This window comes from Phasianus colchicus, chromosome 1 (genome assembly GCF_987193195.1).
Source record: "Phasianus colchicus chromosome 1, bPhaCol1.hap1.1, whole genome shotgun sequence".
NCBI classification, from domain to species: domain Eukaryota; kingdom Metazoa; phylum Chordata; class Aves; order Galliformes; family Phasianidae; genus Phasianus; species Phasianus colchicus.
In genome coordinates, this window is record NC_143436.1 from 85,276,671 (window position 1) to 85,295,355 (window position 18,685).

The window sequence follows — 18,685 nt, forward strand, 5'->3', positions numbered from 1 at the left end:
CGGAAATAACGGAAATAACGGAAATAACGGAAATAACGGAAATAACGGAAATAACGGAAAAGTTATTAAATATTAATGTAAAAGTATATAAAATCCAGCCTCAGCCTCGCTTGCCAGCTGACTTAGTAAGAGAACGAATACATGTAAATGGGCATAACGTGCATATCCAACATCAGCTCCTGTATGAAGTAATGACAGTATGACATATCAACTGACAGAAAATAATGGAAATAATGGAAATAACCTTCCAGCGTCGCCTTGAAAGTCTCCAGGGATGGGGCATTCCCCACATCTGTGGGAAAACCGTTCAAGTCCTTGCCATCCTCATTATTTCAGACTTTTTCCTTATAGCTCACCTAAAAGGTACCCCCTTGGAGCTCAAAGCCATTTCCCCTCGTTCTATCACAGCAGATCCTGCTAATGAGTCTGTCCCCTTCTTTCCTGTGGCTTCACTGAAAATACAGAAAGGCTCTAAGGGACCTGTTAGTGGCCTTTCTTTTATTTCCCTCTCCACACTGAAGAGCAACTGCTCACCCAGCCTATCCTCACAGCAACAGTCTTCCATTCTAAGATCATGTCTGCAGCCCACTCCAGACATAGTCCAACAGATCTGTAGCTCACCTGTACTGAGCAAACCACGACTGGATGCTGTATACCAGCTGAGACCTCACCAGCACAGATAAGAAAAGCAGGAGCACCTCCCTTGCCCTTCTGCCTATGCTATTTTAATAGACAGCAGGATACAGATAGAAATAAAGCTAGAAGCATCCAGAGAGAAGAAATGCAAGTCCAGCAAATCAGAAAACATAGGAAAACAAAATACACAGAAGAAATCACAGAAGTAACATGGAAATAACCTCCAGAGGGCAGGAATAGCAGTCCAGCAGCGAAGACGACAAACTATGAAAAGCAACGCGAGGAACTGCAGTTCCAGTGACCTAACAAAATCATAGAAATAAAGGAGGTAATAGAGGCATCCTACCTACAAAAGTAATGGTGATGCCGCTCTTCTGAGCAACACGGCAGCAACACGGCAGCAACACGGCAGCAACACGGCAGCAACACGGCAGCAACACGGCAGCAACACGGCAGCAACACGGCAGCAACACGGCAGCAACACGGCAGCAACACGGCAGCAACACGGCAGCAACACGGCAGCAACACGGCAGCAACACGGCAGCAACACGGCAGCAACACGGCAGCAACACGGCAGCAACACCCTGTACTACAGCTGTTAGACTAAGAAAAATGACAGCAACCACATGGCAACTTCTTCCAGGGAGTAGTTATGGAAGTCCTGCACTTCAGCTGACAGTCTAAGAGAAATTACACCATCCACACGCTGGATGAAATAGTTCACAAATTTAATAAGAAATCCCACAAAATATATTTGGTGTTGGTCATACTTCCCTGAGTACAGAGAGATGCATAGTTTCCCTCCCACTCCCCACCCCCCCAGTCATTCTAGTACGCTCCTTCCCTATCCCAACAAATCCACACAACATCAGAAGTTTCTGAGGACTGTTTTATTTCACTTAACCAATAGATCTGGAACGAGGTGGGAATTGAGCAGCACCTTTTTTTAAAAGAAAACAAACCCTGTTATGTGCAACATAAGTAAAATAAGAACATTTTACAAAAGTTTATATTACATACATATACACACATACACTAAATCAAATTCAAAGTGAAAAAGGTTGTAAAGATTTGCCCTTCAATACAACAGGAGTTAGGAAAGCCTTATTTCACAAGTACAAGATTAGAGCGCACAACCACAGGTAGTGCAGGTACCTGGAAGCAGCATACCTAGTGTAGTACAAAGCTCCACATAGGGAAACTTCTTTTCCACAGCAAAAGCAGCACAGATTCTCTGTTCAGCAAAGTGTGCTGTGCAATCACTCCCAGGGCCAGCTGCTCTGTCTACATCAGTTTTGGTGGAAGCCATAGAAATTAACAATCTAGCAAGAATAAGAGACCCAAAGCTAAGCTACAGCACTGATTTAAATACAGTATTTCCATTAGACACGTTCCTCTTTTTCCACATCTCATCTCCTCTATGGCCTATGGAGAGTGCCCAAATTGTGATTATTTGTAATTTGAACTCTGCGGTTCCCATTCTTGCCTACCTGCATCTTTTCCTATCTCACCTCCACATCACAATGCTTTCCCTACTTCCTCTGTCAGTCTGTAATAAAATAAGAATAAATACACATTTAACTAAGGGGATATTGAAAGAAAATCAACTAAAAAAAAATCAACTAAAGAAAACTTAAATATATATATCAAAAACCATTTTTAATGGTTCTGCAGACTTCTGGTAAAGTTTAGTCATTTAGCCCAAAGGTCTTTGTCTTCAGGGCCTGCAGGCTATACTGTATCAACTGGCAAGAAGAAAGCAGTATGAGGCCAAATTTCTGTCTAAAAGAACAATAGAAGTAATAAGGGTTGAGGGGAGTCTGTTACATGGAAACCTAACACTTGGGTAGCAGCACTTACTATGCTACACGGTATGCTTTCAAGAGAGTGAATTCCTTTCTATTGGTACGAGCCGCCCAGATGAAAAGAGCAGCTGCCATAAACTGCAAGGGTGCTGAGACACAGGCTAGGCAGAAGGACCAGCCAAATTCACCCCTCACATCACCAGGTAGGGGCAGCTTCTTATGAAGCAGCTCAATCCCAGCTACATAGCAGCCAACCAGGCCCAGCGTACAAAGTCCTGGAGAAAACAGAAGAAAGTACAGTTAGTTCACTGCTGAAGCGCTCTGGCTATCACTAAGAGCTTATAGAGGAGGGAGAATAAGTGATGGATGGCAAGAGACCTACCTGCAAGAAAGTGGAGGACGCCAGTGGCAATGGCAGGGTATAGGCTGCGACAGGCGCATGCACAGAGCCCGATCAGAGCTCCAAAGCACATGAGACCAAGGCTGACAAATGGCAGGAGAAACTGCAATCGCCAGAGATCTGCACATTAAAGAAACATACAAGCCAGGTTTATTGAACTGACCTTCTCCACCATGCTGTGCTCCTTTCTACCCAGACTCCTTCATTGGAGTATTTAAAAAGGACAAAAGGCTCTGAAGTAGAAAGAACTTTAAAACTTCCAAATTCCCATAGAACACTTAAGCTTCCCTTTAAAGCTCTGAAGTACTACTTACATTACTGGAAAAAGAAAAAAGCACCAACAAACTGCAGAGCAAGATGCAGATGTTGTCTCATCAGCAACTGCATTTGGGAAATCCTTTTTTTTTTTTTTTAAATCCCACTGTTTTTACCTGCAAGATGTGAAAGACACTTACAAGTCCTATTCAAATCTGTGCCACTGTTGTGATTTCCAGGCTCTATGTACTTCTCCATAAACTGGTCAGAGAGGGAAAAACTGATGCAGTTTGTTGTCATATCAGTTTCTGGAACAAAAGAAAACAAAACACCACCACAGACAATTGTCATTAGTTTTTTTCCCCCAACTCCCCTTCTCCAATTCTCCTAAGCATTTAAATTGGAAAGCTCCTCCATGTAAAATTTTAGACTTAAAAAAATCCTACAAAACTGTTTTGGGAAATCTCAACAGTAAGGATAATGTAGTTAGTACAACAAGGCATAGCATTAGATATGCAGAATTTCCACCAACTTCTTTATCGCAACCAACATTTGTCAAAATCAACCAGTATCTGTCAAAATTGAAGTCATTCTATATCCAACAGCTCCAAATTCTGCTGATGTCACAGTGGGGGCATTTGTGACATGAGGAAAACAAATAACCATCTCTAAAGGAGCAAGTGTTGCCTTGACAAAGTAGTTGTTTTGGTCACCCCCCCCTTTGATCTCACCTAGGGTGAAGATAACTGGCAGAGCCATAATACTATATCACCTGTCATGCAGCAAATGCAAAAAAAAAAACACACACAACAACCCAAGTTACACCAGACTAAATTTAGATCAAATACAATACACCAAATTCAGATTCTGTAGCATTGACAGGCACAGATCATTTCTCACATCACTTCTTTAGACGTTTACATTACTAAAAAGCAAACACATTAGAAATAAGCTTCCCAGGTGAAGAAAGTACCACTTTAGGCAAAGCTATGAAGTGTTAATTAGTCCAGAGATACCTGGTGGGCTGTACCAGTGAGAGTTTTTGGGTACAGTGATGCACCTCCTCCACAACCCAACTGTGCCATTGCACCGGAAGAGTGCATCTGTGTAGGTCTTCTCATCTGCCTCTTCACTGACAAATTCCTCCCAGATGCTCCTGCCAGCTTCAGTAATGTTCTCAGCAGGGGACAGAGTGTGGTACTCATACCAAAAATCAGTGCCCAAGGAAGCTGCCATATATATGGTGGAGATGAGGCTGAGAACACACGCAATTACCAGTGCTGTAGCAAAACGGTTATCCATCATTGCTGCTGAAATAAAAGAGAACATCCAAGTGAGCAACTCCTCTTAAACACAAAGTTATCTTAACAGTGTCAGCCTCAACACATCATTCCTATAATGCAATGTTTCTTTAGGATATGCATCTTTTTCTTTTCCAAGATGCCAGAAGTACAGAAATGCTAAGTCCGCGTAACTCCATGCTCACTGGAAATGTGAATTCAAGGTACACGTATCGCTCTTAGCCCAGCCTCTATACATCACCCGAGAGAGCAATAGCAATTCTGTCCCCAAAGCAGATGGCACAGCTCACTTGCACTTCTGTTCTTGACTGTAAGCAACCACAGAAAGCAGAGAATCCAACTACATCACTCAGCCAGAAGATTTACCTTCCCTTAAAGAGATTAGCAAGGGTAGAAGCTATTTTTAGCCTGCTACTCCATATGGCTTTCACATCTTGTGTTTACAGCAAAGGTAAGAACCACACATATGCCAGAAAGGCTTTTCCAGACTGTTCACAAAGGGCAGCCATAGCAGAATACTGGAATGCCTTTTAGGAAACTGTGAAGCGTATCTAGGCACTAGAGACTGAACAAAAAGGAAGCAAGGAAGGACAAGTATGGAATTACAATAAATTCTGAGATAGTGCCACAGCATATGCAGAGGCATTTCTGAACAACAAAAATATTGCCAAGGGAATGCCCTGTTTCATGGGCATTTGATGACAATAGCTTCCAGAACTGGAATACCTTCATGTACCACCAGGGGGACCTTGTTCTGGTTCCCTGTAAGAGGCAATTAAGCCTTCCTTCACAGGCCCACATCAGATCACAAACTCAGGGGTAAAGGCAGCACAGGAGAACATCGCTATGGCATGCACTTAGATCTGGACAATACTGTGTTTGTAACGAGCAACTGATTGCTAATATTGCAGTATCTACAAGATGTTGTGTATGTCAGATGACTTTGAAATGTTTGTCATGTGTTTGCAGTACTCAAATTTATGAATTACAATAAATAGGGCTTCATGCTCTTGCCAAATGAAATACCAACTGAAGCCACTTCTACAGCTAGAGCTGTTCTGGTGTTATGAGCTACCAGACATTCTAATCAGTTCTTCTGTACTATTCGTTTTACCTTCCTTCCCCTGCAGATCTTAATTTTTTTTAGTCTAGCTCCTTTGAAGTTGAATGAATTGGAAACAACAAATGCCTGAACACACAACATTCACAAGGAAAAAAAGAGTGCTCAAGTCAGATGTGCCAATACAAGTTTCTAAACTATGAAACAAGGTGCAAAATAAGCAGGGAGTTTCAAAGGCATTAATAGCTGTTGCTAACTATGCTCTTGTCATTTCTTTCCCCTGCTCCTCTACCTGGTTCAAATCTGCTAATGGAGTTGAGAGTGAGAGATTATGTATACATGTATCATCCAAAGTCATGCACTTTGGTACACTGACTGAACATAATAGTTCTGTGAACAGAGAAAATATGCAGTCATGCTTTCCATTTAGATAAAGAAATTTGAGAATAGGTTTCAAGATTTCAAAAAACATCAATTCCTTCATACATTTATGGAAAATTTCAGGTGACAAATGCATCTACCTGCAAATTTTCAAATTGAATGTACAGATGCACTCAAGTATTCAACTCAAAATCTGACCATCTCTCTCTACTGGACTTATATAAGCCCTCCATTACCAGAGGAAAAACGTCCCTCACTTCAGTCACACCTTATTCATTTCATCACTTTTTGCTAGTATGTACATTAGTGAACAACTATGATGAAGCACAAAAAGAGTAAAATTCCATTAAAAAAAATCTCTGACAAGAACCTTGAGAACTAAGAATTCCAGCCACTGCCACTGAACTATATTTGTTTTAGTTTTACAAAACCAAGGTCAAATATCACACTAGTTTTGTGCTTTTATTGCTCATTTTTTGATGTTTTAATTAAAAAAATAAAGTAAGTTTTGTGGCTTATATACTGTAAACTAATATACTGTATTACTAGTGCTGCTTTGGAAGTAATACCTCCTATTTTATTATGTTGACTTACAAAAGAGGCAGATGGTGGTGGTACAGCAGTAGAGGCTGAATCTTCCCGACAGTACTTAGCCACATTTTGATGCTGCTTGACATGGCAGCAGAGGGGCAGTCAGACAAAATGGTACTTGACATGGCAGTGCAGACAAAGCAGAAGTAGAGATTGAATTCTTCCACGAGGAAAAAAAATGGCACCTACTGACCTTCACTGATGCTTGCTGAACATTTGCAGAGACCAAACATGCACGTGAGCACAGTGAGGCAGTGGATGGTGCATTTCAGCAGCCAGTAACGGTGACACTGAATCACCTCTGTTGGTATGAGTTTCTACAAATGGGCATGCTGGCTCTTGTTCATCACTGGCAAAAATGCACAGCTAATGGTGGGGAAGAACAGTGCTTTGTAGCTGAGAATTTGCTCCACTGAGTAGTATTATTGTATTCTTCATATCAGCTGTAGTTCCCATGGAAATAAATAGGAAGGATTAGTTTCAGAGATACCTACATACATGCAGCCCAAGACAATTCCTCACTGAATGCAGCCCAGGCAAGACAAAAGGTTGGACATGTATAATGTAATGCACAGCTTTGGAGATAGACAGAAACAGCTGAAGTGGCTACTAGTCCCTAAAAGTATCAGCAGGTGGCTTTCAGTTGGTTTCTTCTGTGAAGAACATATGTGGATTTGCAGAATGGACAAGACAGCACCAGAGCAAGAGCACACACCCTTATTAACAACAGCCCTTAAAGCTTCCGTCTAGCACTTAAGGTACTTAAAGAAAATACAATTACAGGCAAGATGAATAACTCAGCAGCACTTCAGGACAACTCTGAACTAGAAATTCTCCATGCCACAGACACTGACAGCAACTTGACCACTTTGCTCATTTGCAGAGTATCTTCACTAGCAGGAAAGGCTCACCCATCTAAAGGAGGTGTCCTCCACTCAAGACAGAATCAAGCTTCCAGCCTCAGGCAGGACTCAATGGGAGTAGCAAGCATAATCAGTGAAAATAGTTACCAGAAAGCTGTGCAAAGAAAAGTGTGGGAGACACTTTTACATGAGACTACTTACAGAAAAAAAGACAACCAAAAAACACTACTAAAGATAACAACAGTTATAGAGACAAAGATGTTAATGTTAAATAGAAGTAACTTTTCTCTTTATAGGCTATCTGAAAGAACCTTAATTGTTTTTAAAAAGTTAAGTTCATACGGCACCACCAGCATATTTCATTCTTGTAGCACAAACTACTTCAAACAGGTTATGGCTGAGACTAAACTAGGCAGTGAACATAACACAAGGCAGTGGCATACAGGCACTCAAGCATAAGTGCTTCACAGGACACTGTTGTTACACTTTTTCTTAAAACAAGAAGCGAGACACATAGAAGTTTCAAAACATGAAAGGAGAAGACCAAACCAGCAGCAATGTTTGAAGGATTACAAAGATATACATACTTCTCATAAGGGGAAAAAAGGACAAGTCAGTAGAGCTGAAAATGGAAAAAAACAACACATAACAGCACAAAAGCAAGTATTTTGTAAGCAACCAAGCACAGGACTAGGATGTGGATAAGCATTTTATGAAATCACTGTTCCACAGCAGAAGGGAATACAGAAATTTGTCTCCAGTTACAGGAATTGCTGCCATGAGCCAGCAGGCCATCACATATAGGAAACTCCTATCCAGCATCACAAAAATTGCAAGGCTGCAAGCATAACCTAATGAGTTCCAGCACTTTCTCAAAAAAAACACACCCACAATTGGGCTGCTATGAAGGAAAACAGGCAGAAGACCTGAAAAATTAAGTGTGGGGATGTGGCCAGCGAAACTTTCAAACACACTCTGCCTTTTGATACTCCGGGCAATAGAGGATTAGAAAGCAATGCTGCTCAATCCTTCTTACCTTACTGCTCCTCAGATCCAGCACACACAGTTCCAGGGGTTCCAGGTGACTTCAGAGACACTGTGCTGCCGGCGTCCCGCAGTAAGCCAGAAGCACGCACCGCCAACTGCCTGCTGGCCCTAACCGCTCCATTCATACCGCTCCCGCGATGCCATCGGCGCACAAGCAGCAGCCTGGAAGGAGACGAGAAACCGAAGAGTTCGCAACCGCCATAGCAGCAACCCGCTGGCGTCGGTCAGCGTACAGCGAAAACGATGCAGAACGAAGGGGAGAAACTTGAAGCCAGAGCCCTCGGGACCGCACCACCGCCCGCAGCCCACGCGGCGCACAACCGGCAGGACGGGCCCGCGCCCCGTACCGCGCCGCCAACAGAGGAGCCGCCAACGCCCCGCCCGCCTCGCCCCTCCGCCGGGCCGAGGGCCGGGCAGGCCAGCAGACCGCGAGCCCGCAAGGCGAACCGCCTCTCCCTCCGAGGCCGCCCGTCCGCCCTCCAAGAGCCGCAACCGCCACGCGGAGCGCGGCACTCACCGCAGCGGATCACCTCCATTCCCAGCCCCGCGCGCCGCTTCCGCCCCGCAGCTGCCCACGGGCCAGGGCTGCGCCCCGCCCCCAGCCGTACGGCACCACGGGAGCTACCGTCCCAACAACCACCTTCCGAAGCCGCGTCGCCGCAGCGCTCATAAGGCCGCACGCCGCCCCGCCCCCCCCCCGGCCCTCCCCTTCCGGCGCAGTCGCGGTGCTGCTGGGAGCTGTTGTCACCCGGCGCCTCCGCGGCTCGTCTGAAAATCGTCTTTCTGGTTTAGGTTAGATATCAGGAGGAAGTTTTTCACACAGAGGTGGTGACGCGCTGGAACAGGTTGCCCAAGGAGGCTGTGGATGCCCCATCCCTGGAGGCATTCAAGGCCAGGCTGGATGTGGCTCTGGGCAGCCTGGTCTGCTGGTTGGCGACCCTGCACATAGCAGGGGGTTGGAACTGGATGATCTTTGTGGTCCTTTTCAACGACGTCCACCGGTGACATCGCGGTCCTGGCGTCGCCAAACGTCCCCTCCCTGTCGTGAGATTGTACAAAAACACGAAATGCTTTGTGAGCACCGAGTGGCAGCCCTGTCTCTTCTGCAGCTGTCATTATACGATCTCCCTTTGCGGCCATAAAGGCTCACGCTTTGTTCTTTTTTGCTCGATTGCCTGTAAAAATGGTGACACAGTATCCCAGCTAAGTGACTTTCAAACCTTCCCCTCCCACCAAAAAAAAAAAAAAAAAGTGAAAAATGCAAAAATCCCCCCACTGCTGGTGCCCATGCCCACACAAGCGAATCCAGGACTCCCACCGGTGGCTACCAGTTACCTGTGGGCAGATCTCCACACCCAGTTTCGATTTTAGCAACCAACAAAATTGCAAAAACACCCAGGAATACCCACAGTTTTCATTTCTCTGGATACTGCAGGGGAAATAATTTCTAGGTAAGAAACCCCTCCCAGGACAGCCCACCTTTTGTTATCATGGAATTGGCTCACCAGCACCACACAACTTGGAATAAAGGAGGATTTGGGGGTCTGAAATATTTAAATTTTGTATCGATAGGCTGGAAGAAAGTAGACAACCATCACTGATAAAACTTCAGAGGTGGCACAAAGCCTGAAGGAAGGGTAAATAATTAAACAGAAAGGGGACTGGTACAGGGTGACCTGGTCATTGGGAAGCTGGGGGCAAGCAAACATGCGTGTCAATAGAGTCATCGATGAGCTCATTCATTTAAGAGCACCGAGGAGAGGTACATGGCAGATGATTTTATCCTGGGAAGCAGAAAAGGGGAAGAACAAACAGGTGATGATGGGTCACCAGCTGCTAAGATGCAACCGTGGCCAAAAACCCATATCCCTGCAACCTCGGGTGTATAAAGAGGGAAAGCACAAGGAGGACAGAAGCTAGTGGTCCTCCAGGGGAGGACTACTAAGATGATCAGAGGGCTGGAGCACTTCTCCTATGAAGAAAGGTTGAGGGAACTGGGCTTGTTTAGCTTGGAAAAGAGAAGGCTCTGGGGAGACCTCATTGTGGCCTTCCAGTACTTGAAGGGATCTTATAAACAGGAGGGGGAACAGCTATTTATATGCATGGATAGCAATAGGACAAGGGGGAATGGTCTTAAAGTGAGACAGGGCAGGTTTAGGTTAGATATTATGAGGAAGTTTTTCACACAGAAGGAGGTGGCACACTGGAACAGGTTGCCCAAGGAGGCTGTGGATGCCCCATCCCTGGAGGCATTCAAGGCCAGGCTGGATGTGGCTCTGGGCAGCCTGGTCTGCTGGTTGGTGACCCTGCACATAGCAGGGAGTTGAAACTCGATGATCATTGTGGTCCTTTTCAACCCAGGCCATTCTGTGATTCTATGAAAGAGGTTCAAAGACTGTCCATTCTTCCCAGTAACACTAGCTGATTTTCTACAAGACACTGCCTCTCTCAAATCTCTCTGTAATAATAAAAATGGTGGCTTTAGTTTTTCATAAGCATTTCACACAGATAGTGCAGCAGAAATTCCCCAGATTCCCCTCAAACCTTTTTATTGTCTCCCTGGTTTTATTTTTGCCTTCTGTATTTCTCTATCTATGGCACAGAAGAGTTAAGGCTAATTTTCACAGAGAGAAGACTTCCCACATACACTTCTTCCAAATCTGTTGAGCAGAACCAGTTTGCTTTAATGACATCCACTCATCCAAACAGGCCCCTCATCTAGTGGGTGGCAACCCTGCCCAGGGGAGGGGTTGGAACTGGATGGGCTTTAAGGTCCCTTCCAACTCACTCATCCAAACTTTTTTGACTGTGCCCTTCAATCAGAGAAAAACATTTGAGCATGCACTCTATTATGTGTATATTTATTTATAAATAATATACACTCACTACTGTAATAATATATAATAAAACAAGCGCAAAAATAAAAATTAAAAAGGGATGAGAAAAAAAGGGAAAATAAACACTATTTCAAAAAATATTTTTATTTACTAATTATACCAAAAGTATTTTCTTCCCATACTTCACGTTGGAGATTGTTGCTCCAGATAGGAAACTATTTCAGCCCATCTCGGTGTATTGATTCAACTTCTGTTGGTAGGCACTCATCTGGTTTCCTCTGAGCCTGCCTCCACCATGGCTGCAGCATACTAGGGCAGTTTCAGCCAATCTTTTTTTATTGGCCTACAAATCTTTGTTCTTTACAAAAGGTTTTTGAAGCACAATCATTTAGAAACTACTACACTTTCTTTTATGGCCAAATGAAGCTGTGTTCCTTCTCAGCATTTATTGTCGTTAATACTTTACTGATGCATACCTCATCTGATCTAAATGCCTGTGCTTACATAAGAGCACTTTCTGTATATATAGCTCTGCTGTGCGTCTTTTACTCGCTTTGCCATAGCACTAGAAGGCTACCATAACATGTGCCACAGGCTTTACCCATCTGAGAACAGTCATGTGAAATGTTCTCCCTTGCTACTGCCAGAAAAACTGCTGAGGCTTTACGAGAGTAGGATTATATATATTTTAATTTCTCCTATTGTACCGATCTAGCAGTTGCCTCCAGTAAAATGACCCAAGGAAGGTTTAAGAAAATGGTGCAAACACTGACACAACATGCTTCACAAGTGCATTTCAGAAAAGCAGATGAGCATGAGAACAGATGTGCTAAAGCACGACAGACCACATGCATGGCCACAGATGCAGCACCTGTCACAAGTTTGCAATCACAAAAGCTTCAGGTTCATTCTCACATTCAAAACAACTCAGCATCCGGTGGCTGCATGTTTCACATTGCCTCAATGGGACTATAGCAAAGGTTGGAAAAGATGAGTGCCTCGACTGGAGAAAAATACACCAAAGCCAAGCTGGAGGCTGCTGCTTCAGTAAAGCATTTTGTCCGGGAAAAAGGCAGACACTCATCTGGGAAGAAGTGGGAGAAGGAGGAAAGTACTGTAGACATCTACAGTAGTAGATGGTAGGTGTAGTAGGAAGGGGGTGAGAAGAGAGTGTAGGCTGTCCTGGTGACAACATATTTTGCTGCATTTCTGGGATCTTGGTGCATCATGTGCTGAGCTTTCTGAATTATCTGCGCAGCAGAGTTGCGAGGGGAGCTTCTTTGTGCTGAGTGTTCATGAGAACTTAGCTCTACTTCAGGGAAACAAACTCTGGAAGAGGCAGACCCTTCACTGCATGAAGATAAGCTGCATGCACATCATTAGCACACACACACAAAGACGAGGCTTACAGACTACTCTGAAATGTGTCTGCTGCTGCTTCACTTGGACAGTTACAGATGGCTTCACAGTTACAGATGGCTTCATCATTCATGACACATCACAGTATCTTTGCAAATGCTCTGCCCAGATGAGGCAATGTCTGTAAAATGGCAAGTCACAGCAACAGCCACAACTCTCTTCAGAGCATTCAGAAAGTACAGAGCACACTCCAGAGAACAGAGCTGATCTCATCCAATTTTTTTTTTGTTTTGTTAAGTAGAATCACAGAATTGTTTGAGTTGGAAAGGACCCTTAAAAGTCATCTAGTCCAACTTCCCTGCAATGAACAGGGACATCTACAACTTGACCAGGTTGCTCAGAGCCCCATCCAGCCTGACCTTGAATGTCTTCAGGGACAGGGCATCCACCACCTCCCTAGCCAACATGCTGCAGTGCCTCACCACCCTTACCATAAAAAAACTTCCTTATATCAAACCTAAATCTCTCCCTTTTTAGTTTCAAACCATTTCCCCTTGTCTCATCACAACAGATCATGCTAAAGAGTTCCTCCTTTTTTCTTATATCTCTCCTTTACAGCAAAGTGAGGAAACACTAGCACAAGCATAGATGACATACATACTCTTAACTCCATGGTTATGCTAAATTTCTTTAAAAGTCTTTTTTTTTTTTTTTTTTTTTTTTTTTGAGTACTCTGAGATTAAGAGAGGGTGAAGTCAATTTCAAGGAGTACCTAGAGATGTGAGGTGGAGGGAGAGAAGTTTATGCCTGATGTATAACTCTTGTGACTGCATGTAAGATGCTAGCATCTAAGTGCAGAGTAGAATAACAGATGCCCATGACTACAAGTGAGGAAAAACTATTATACACAGACTGAAAGGTTCAACTTATCTTCTACTCCAGCACAGATAAAAAGAAAATGTCTCTACCATATCACTTCTCAGATCTTCTTGGAATTATAAAACTGAAGCACATTTCTCAATGTAGAAATAAGTAAAGATGATTACAAAAGCATCTCTGCAATGAATCCATCAAGAATCATTTCTATAAACTGTAAGACATTTGGGCACTTTTATATAATCCCAGTTGAAAAGTAGGCATACCTTTTGTTATCTTCAGATGCTTGGCAAAGATGACTAAAAGATGACTTTTAGCCTGTTCAGGTTTACAGTATACAAACAGGTAATGTAAGCCAGTCTCTTTTTATACACCTTGATCTTTTCTCACGGAGGCTTCTGATGGGTGAACAACACTCAGATAATTAAATTCTTACTCATTCCATGAAAAGCCATCAGCAAGAGTTAATTAGTGCCCCACTGATAGTGTATATAACTGGTTGTTGTATATAATTAGTTCCTTATTAATCATCAGCATATACACACATGCGAGTGCCCATCTAAATCTCTCTCGATCTGACAACCATTCACGTAACAGCAGCTGGCTGCTTGTCCAGGCACCTGGAAGTCTACCAAGAACCCAGCACACTGGAGCACGTAACCTCAGCACTGGCAGATTGATGCTGAGGGCATCCATAGGGCACTGGATGAGACTGATTTGCTCCCTGTGCAATAGAATTGCTTTCAGCTTATGAAGACGTGTACGTGTATGTGGATATGACCCACATGGCTGGGACTGGACAGCTCTTCAGGAAGCAGTTTGCTTAAAGTTTGAAAATCCCCAAATACATGACAGGTCTGTGAACATGCAGGTGGGAGGGGAAGGAGAAAATGAATTGATGTGCAGAAGAAAGGATGATGTAGACCAGAAAATGTTTGAAATTAGTACGCACCGACAAAGTCGTGATAAATTCAGTACTTCAAAAAGGGAAAATTTTCATTTGCGTTTTGCAACGCTGAGAGAGCTGACTGTAAGGTAAGCCAAAGCTGGAGTAGTGGGTGAAACTGTGAATGAAAGATGGAGAAAACTGAGGCTCTTTGGAAAAGAGCGCCATAGCTAAGAATGGCTCAAAGATGTGGAGGCTTCACAGGCAGGAGGAGCAGGACCATGCTACCATTCAGCAGACCAAGCTAGGGTTTGAAATGCAGAAGAAATTATGGCACATCAACAAACTGTCCTCTAAATATCAAACAGACTGGTAAATCTGAGTGTGGGAGTGCCTGGGGTGGGGGATCCGGGGGGCTGAGGGACTGCAGGGGATACTGGCAGGGCAGCATGAGCCTGGGACTGATACCAAACAAGTACAGGAGACCACAGTTTTAAATATTTTTGCCTAAGCACATTCATATGACAGAATTACTCTCAACAGAAAACAATCATAAATGAATAAAGAAAATATAAATGCCTCCAAGCCTCAGAAAAGCTGAGTTTGCAAGGAAAGATAAAGAAAGTAGAGCCTAAATTCACCACTCCCTGATTTCTTCTGAGCAGGTGTAATCTCTAACCTGCAAACAAGTGATATCCTGTCCTAAAAATTTAAAACTTCAGAATCTTGAAAACAACCTTCCTTCCCCCAAATAAAAGCAAAACCCAAACCCAGATTGCTTCTACAAGCAAATATAAAATACAGATAAAATCAGACCTGACTTTAAAAAAAGCAGCAGCTCCTTATTCTGAAGATGGGGTTTTGACTAATCAGAGATGCTCATCGCTTGTCTGTTTCCTACATGATTGGCTAAAAGGGTAAGAATTACACCCCAAAACCACTTTTCTCCTCCTCCCCCACTCCTCCCCCCTTACACGCTAGCATGTTTTTAAAGAAGACCACGAGGGGAAGGGAAGAGGGGAGCTCAGAGCCTTCAGTAGCCTCAAGATGAGGACAGCTGGGCCAGAAATGGATCTCATTCAGCTTTCACCTGTGACTACGGTCACTTTCAACTATGATGACTACTACTACGAGGACAGCTGCCAATATGAGCAGCTACAACATATGACTGCTTTCCTCCCTGTCCTGTATGCTGCCGTGTTCTTGGTGGGCATTCTTGGCAACTCCATCCTGATCGTAGCCTTAGTCTTCAAGCGACGGGTCCAGAGGCTGATTGACATCTTCATCATCAACCTCGCTGCTTCAGACTTCATCTTCCTCATCACGCTGCCATTCTGGGTGGACAAGGAGGCATCAGATGGAATATGGAGGGTAGGATCTTTCCTCTGTAAAGCTAGTTCTTACATCATCTCAGTCAACATGTACTGCAGCATTCTCCTCCTCACTTGTATGAGTGCAGACCGGTACCTTGCCATCATGTACCCCTCCGTTGCTAGAAGGGTCCGAACCAGATCCTATTCCAGTGGACTTTGCTTCTGCGTCTGGTTGCTATCCTGCTGCTTAGGGATACCAACACTTTTGTCTAGAAAACTGAATGAGCGCTACGGCAAGATGTACTGCACAGACGACGACGTGACAGAATCCAAACAGATCACATCACTGATGATTTTAATCCTGGCCTTCTTCTTCCCACTGTTGAGCATTCTGAGCTTCTACTGCTCTATCACAAAGAGACTCTGTGTCCATTACCAGAGATCAGGGAAACGTGATAAGAAACTGAGAAAATCTATCAAGATCGTCTTCATTGTGGTGGCTGCTTTTGTCATCTCTTGGGTGCCCTTCAACCTCTTCAAGCTTATGGCCATCCTGTTGGGACTGCAGAAGCTGCCTGACTGTTTCCTTGACATGGTTGCCCAGGTGGGCATGACGGTGAGCAGCCCTTTTGCCTTTGCCAACAGTTGTGCCAACCCTTTCATTTACTACTGCTTTGACAATTACATCCGCAGAGCCATGCTCAGGTGCCTGTGTCCGTGGGTGAAAACCAGCAGCGGCAGCACCGTCTCCGATACCTTGGACACTCGCCTGAGCCACTCCTTATCCAATTTCATCACAGGGGAGTACACTGCGAGGAAGAGGAAGCGCTCAGTGTCCCTCTGATTGGGAACAAGGACCATGGTGGAAGGGACCTCTCTTTCCAAAGGTGGCAGGGAAAGAATAAAGCAAATAAAGGGGCAAAAAAGAAATAAGCGGCAGAGGCAGAGCTGCAACTGTAGCACTTCAGGCTGGTGGTACAGCACTTCCCTTTAAACACAGGTATACTGAATAAGAAACTTTAACCACAGAGCTACAGTTCACAGAGATCACTGTGTCACTGCGCAGCGCAAGCCTGAAACTGCAGTGCTGAGAGACATCCACCTAGGCTGGTGCTGGAACTGCAGCCCGGGTGCTACCAGCTGAGAGCAAAGTCAGGCCATCAGCCAAAGCCGCCTCAAAGCAATCTTTGAACTTAAACGCATAGGTTTTCATTCTGCTCAGAGCAAGACAAAGCAACAGAAGTACTACTTCTCTCTGGTTCCTAGCTTTCTTACAAAAACACTGCAATGTCTTGTGAAAAAAAAAACACCTGATGAATTCTCCTTTTTTTGGAGGTTTTCTGTATTTAGAAATGCAATGTTTTAATGAATTTGTGTTACTTGCTCTTGTAACTTGAGTCTTGTGCATTTTTCTTGACGTTTCAGCTTCTCGATTAAGAGATTAAATATGTTTTAATCAAAGGAATTAAAGTCAGTTACTAGCCCCTGTGGTTTCCAAAAGAAAAAAAAAGACAGCTTGAAGGCAGAGAAACCAGAAGACAAGCAAAAGAAATTGCATTTAACCCTTTTCTTAACAGCAAACAACCAAAAAAAAAAGAAAAGAGAACACCTTCACACTTTTTAAGATGCTTTGGGGAGTTGTGACACAATTTCTGATTGCTTGGCTTGTCTAATGCTACAACACTGTGTCATTCAAAGTGTACATTTGCTTTGTTTAGGTGCAATCACTTCATGTTAAGATGCAAGCAGAGTCAAAATGCTAACATGCCTGAAAAGCAAAATTAGCCAAAGTTTCACAAATGTTTGACTGAAACAGAGAATGCTGAGAAACCCTGGGTGCTGGAACACTCACAGAAAAGGAATTCAAAAGTAGAACTGTTTAAGTTCATTGATAGAGTTAAACTCTATAAATAATTAATAATAATAAAAGCTCTGTGAAATTGTCTCCATCCTGTCCAGCAATCTCTGGGAAATGCAGAAATCTTACATTTCATATACTGTAGAGGAGATACCGCTAACCCAACTGTTGGTAAGTCTGACAGTAAATGGGAAACAGAGAAAGCTCCCTATTTTTAACAGCTATGATACCTCTTAGAATCACAAACTGAACAAATAAGGAGTTAAGCAGCTCATTAGAAAACTGGTACGAGACTTCTGCTTCTAAATGCTAATGATAGAAATGCGTGCTTAAAAGAAACCAGAGTGCAATGTTTTAAGGTACCCAGTTAAAATAAGCATTAGACTTCCAACAGTGCTGACACCGCGGGTATGCTGCAACATCTCAGATTCTGTTGGGCCTTTTGTAAAATGTTTAGCTTAATATATTACTGCCTGTCATATTGTAATAAAATAATACTATAAAGTATCCAGATTGTATTACGTGATAGAGTAAAAAAACTGTTAGAAAATTTCCTTCTGCATTTCCTGATTTTTCAGGATTTCTATTTCTCTTTTTTTGCATTTAGCCCTTAACACTTTTGAACGAGCTCGCACAAAACCCACAAAAGGTCTTGACTTCAGTGGCAGAAGTCATCTTATCACCATGTGATAAAATAACATATGTGGAAACAAATCTTGAACTGCAGTAAGTAAAAGATCTTTAATGATACTTATGAGCCTGTAAGATAAACCACATTCAACTCTGCCAATGAGAAAGAAAAAAGCTCAGCAAATATATATCTTCAGGTCTACTTTTTAAGAATAAGCTGGTACTTCCACCCAATGCTATAGAGTGAACCCCTCCCCACTTTACTAGGCAGAAGTTTAAAGCTAAAACTACTGCCTCAATTGGTTCCTCTCAACAATCCATTTTACTCCTTCTACTTTACTAGTATGTGATGAGTGGCTTATTTTTTTGTAATTGTTGAAAGAAAGAAAGAAAGAAAGAAAGAAAGAAAGAAAGAAAGAAAGAAAGAAAGAAAGAACAAAGAGAGAAAGAAAGAGAGAGAGAGAGAGAGAGAAAGAGAGAAAGAAAGAAAAGGAATCTGTGAGTTGCATTTCAAATAACTTGTGATCCTTATTACTGAAAAAAATCACATCTTGTTTTTAAAGAGTGTTTCCTCAGTAAATCAGATT

At 43.2% G+C, this 18,685-nt stretch overlaps 2 protein-coding genes across 4 annotated transcripts; one reads left to right on the forward strand and one right to left on the reverse strand.

Annotated features, from left to right (window-relative positions):
* Positions 1-1,748: 1,748 nt before the first annotated feature.
* CLDND1 (claudin domain containing 1) lies at positions 1,749-9,015 on the reverse strand. Of its 3 annotated transcripts, XM_031613066.2 has the most exons (7): positions 8,857-9,015; positions 8,329-8,501; positions 4,113-4,406; positions 3,297-3,404; positions 2,824-2,961; positions 2,497-2,716; positions 1,749-2,185 (listed from the first exon to the last, which is right to left on the reverse strand). In XM_031613066.2, coding segments are annotated over exons 3-7 (756 nt in total). In that variant the 5' UTR covers positions 4,402-4,406; positions 8,329-8,501; positions 8,857-9,015; the 3' UTR covers positions 1,749-2,184. The 3 variants fall into 3 exon arrangements, with proteins under 3 accessions (XP_031468926.1, XP_031468927.1, XP_031468925.1); XM_031613067.2 differs by having other exon boundaries at positions 1,749-2,716; positions 4,113-4,403; XM_031613065.2 differs by having other exon boundaries at positions 1,749-2,716.
* A 6,120-nt stretch (positions 9,016-15,135) lies between these two features.
* Positions 15,136-17,927, forward strand: GPR15 (G protein-coupled receptor 15). The gene has a single exon (XM_031613048.2). It carries the CDS (start codon positions 15,345-15,347, stop codon positions 16,452-16,454), a length of 1,110 nt encoding a protein of 369 aa, XP_031468908.1. The 5' UTR covers positions 15,136-15,344; the 3' UTR covers positions 16,455-17,927.
* The last annotated feature ends 758 nt before the right edge of the window (positions 17,928-18,685 follow it).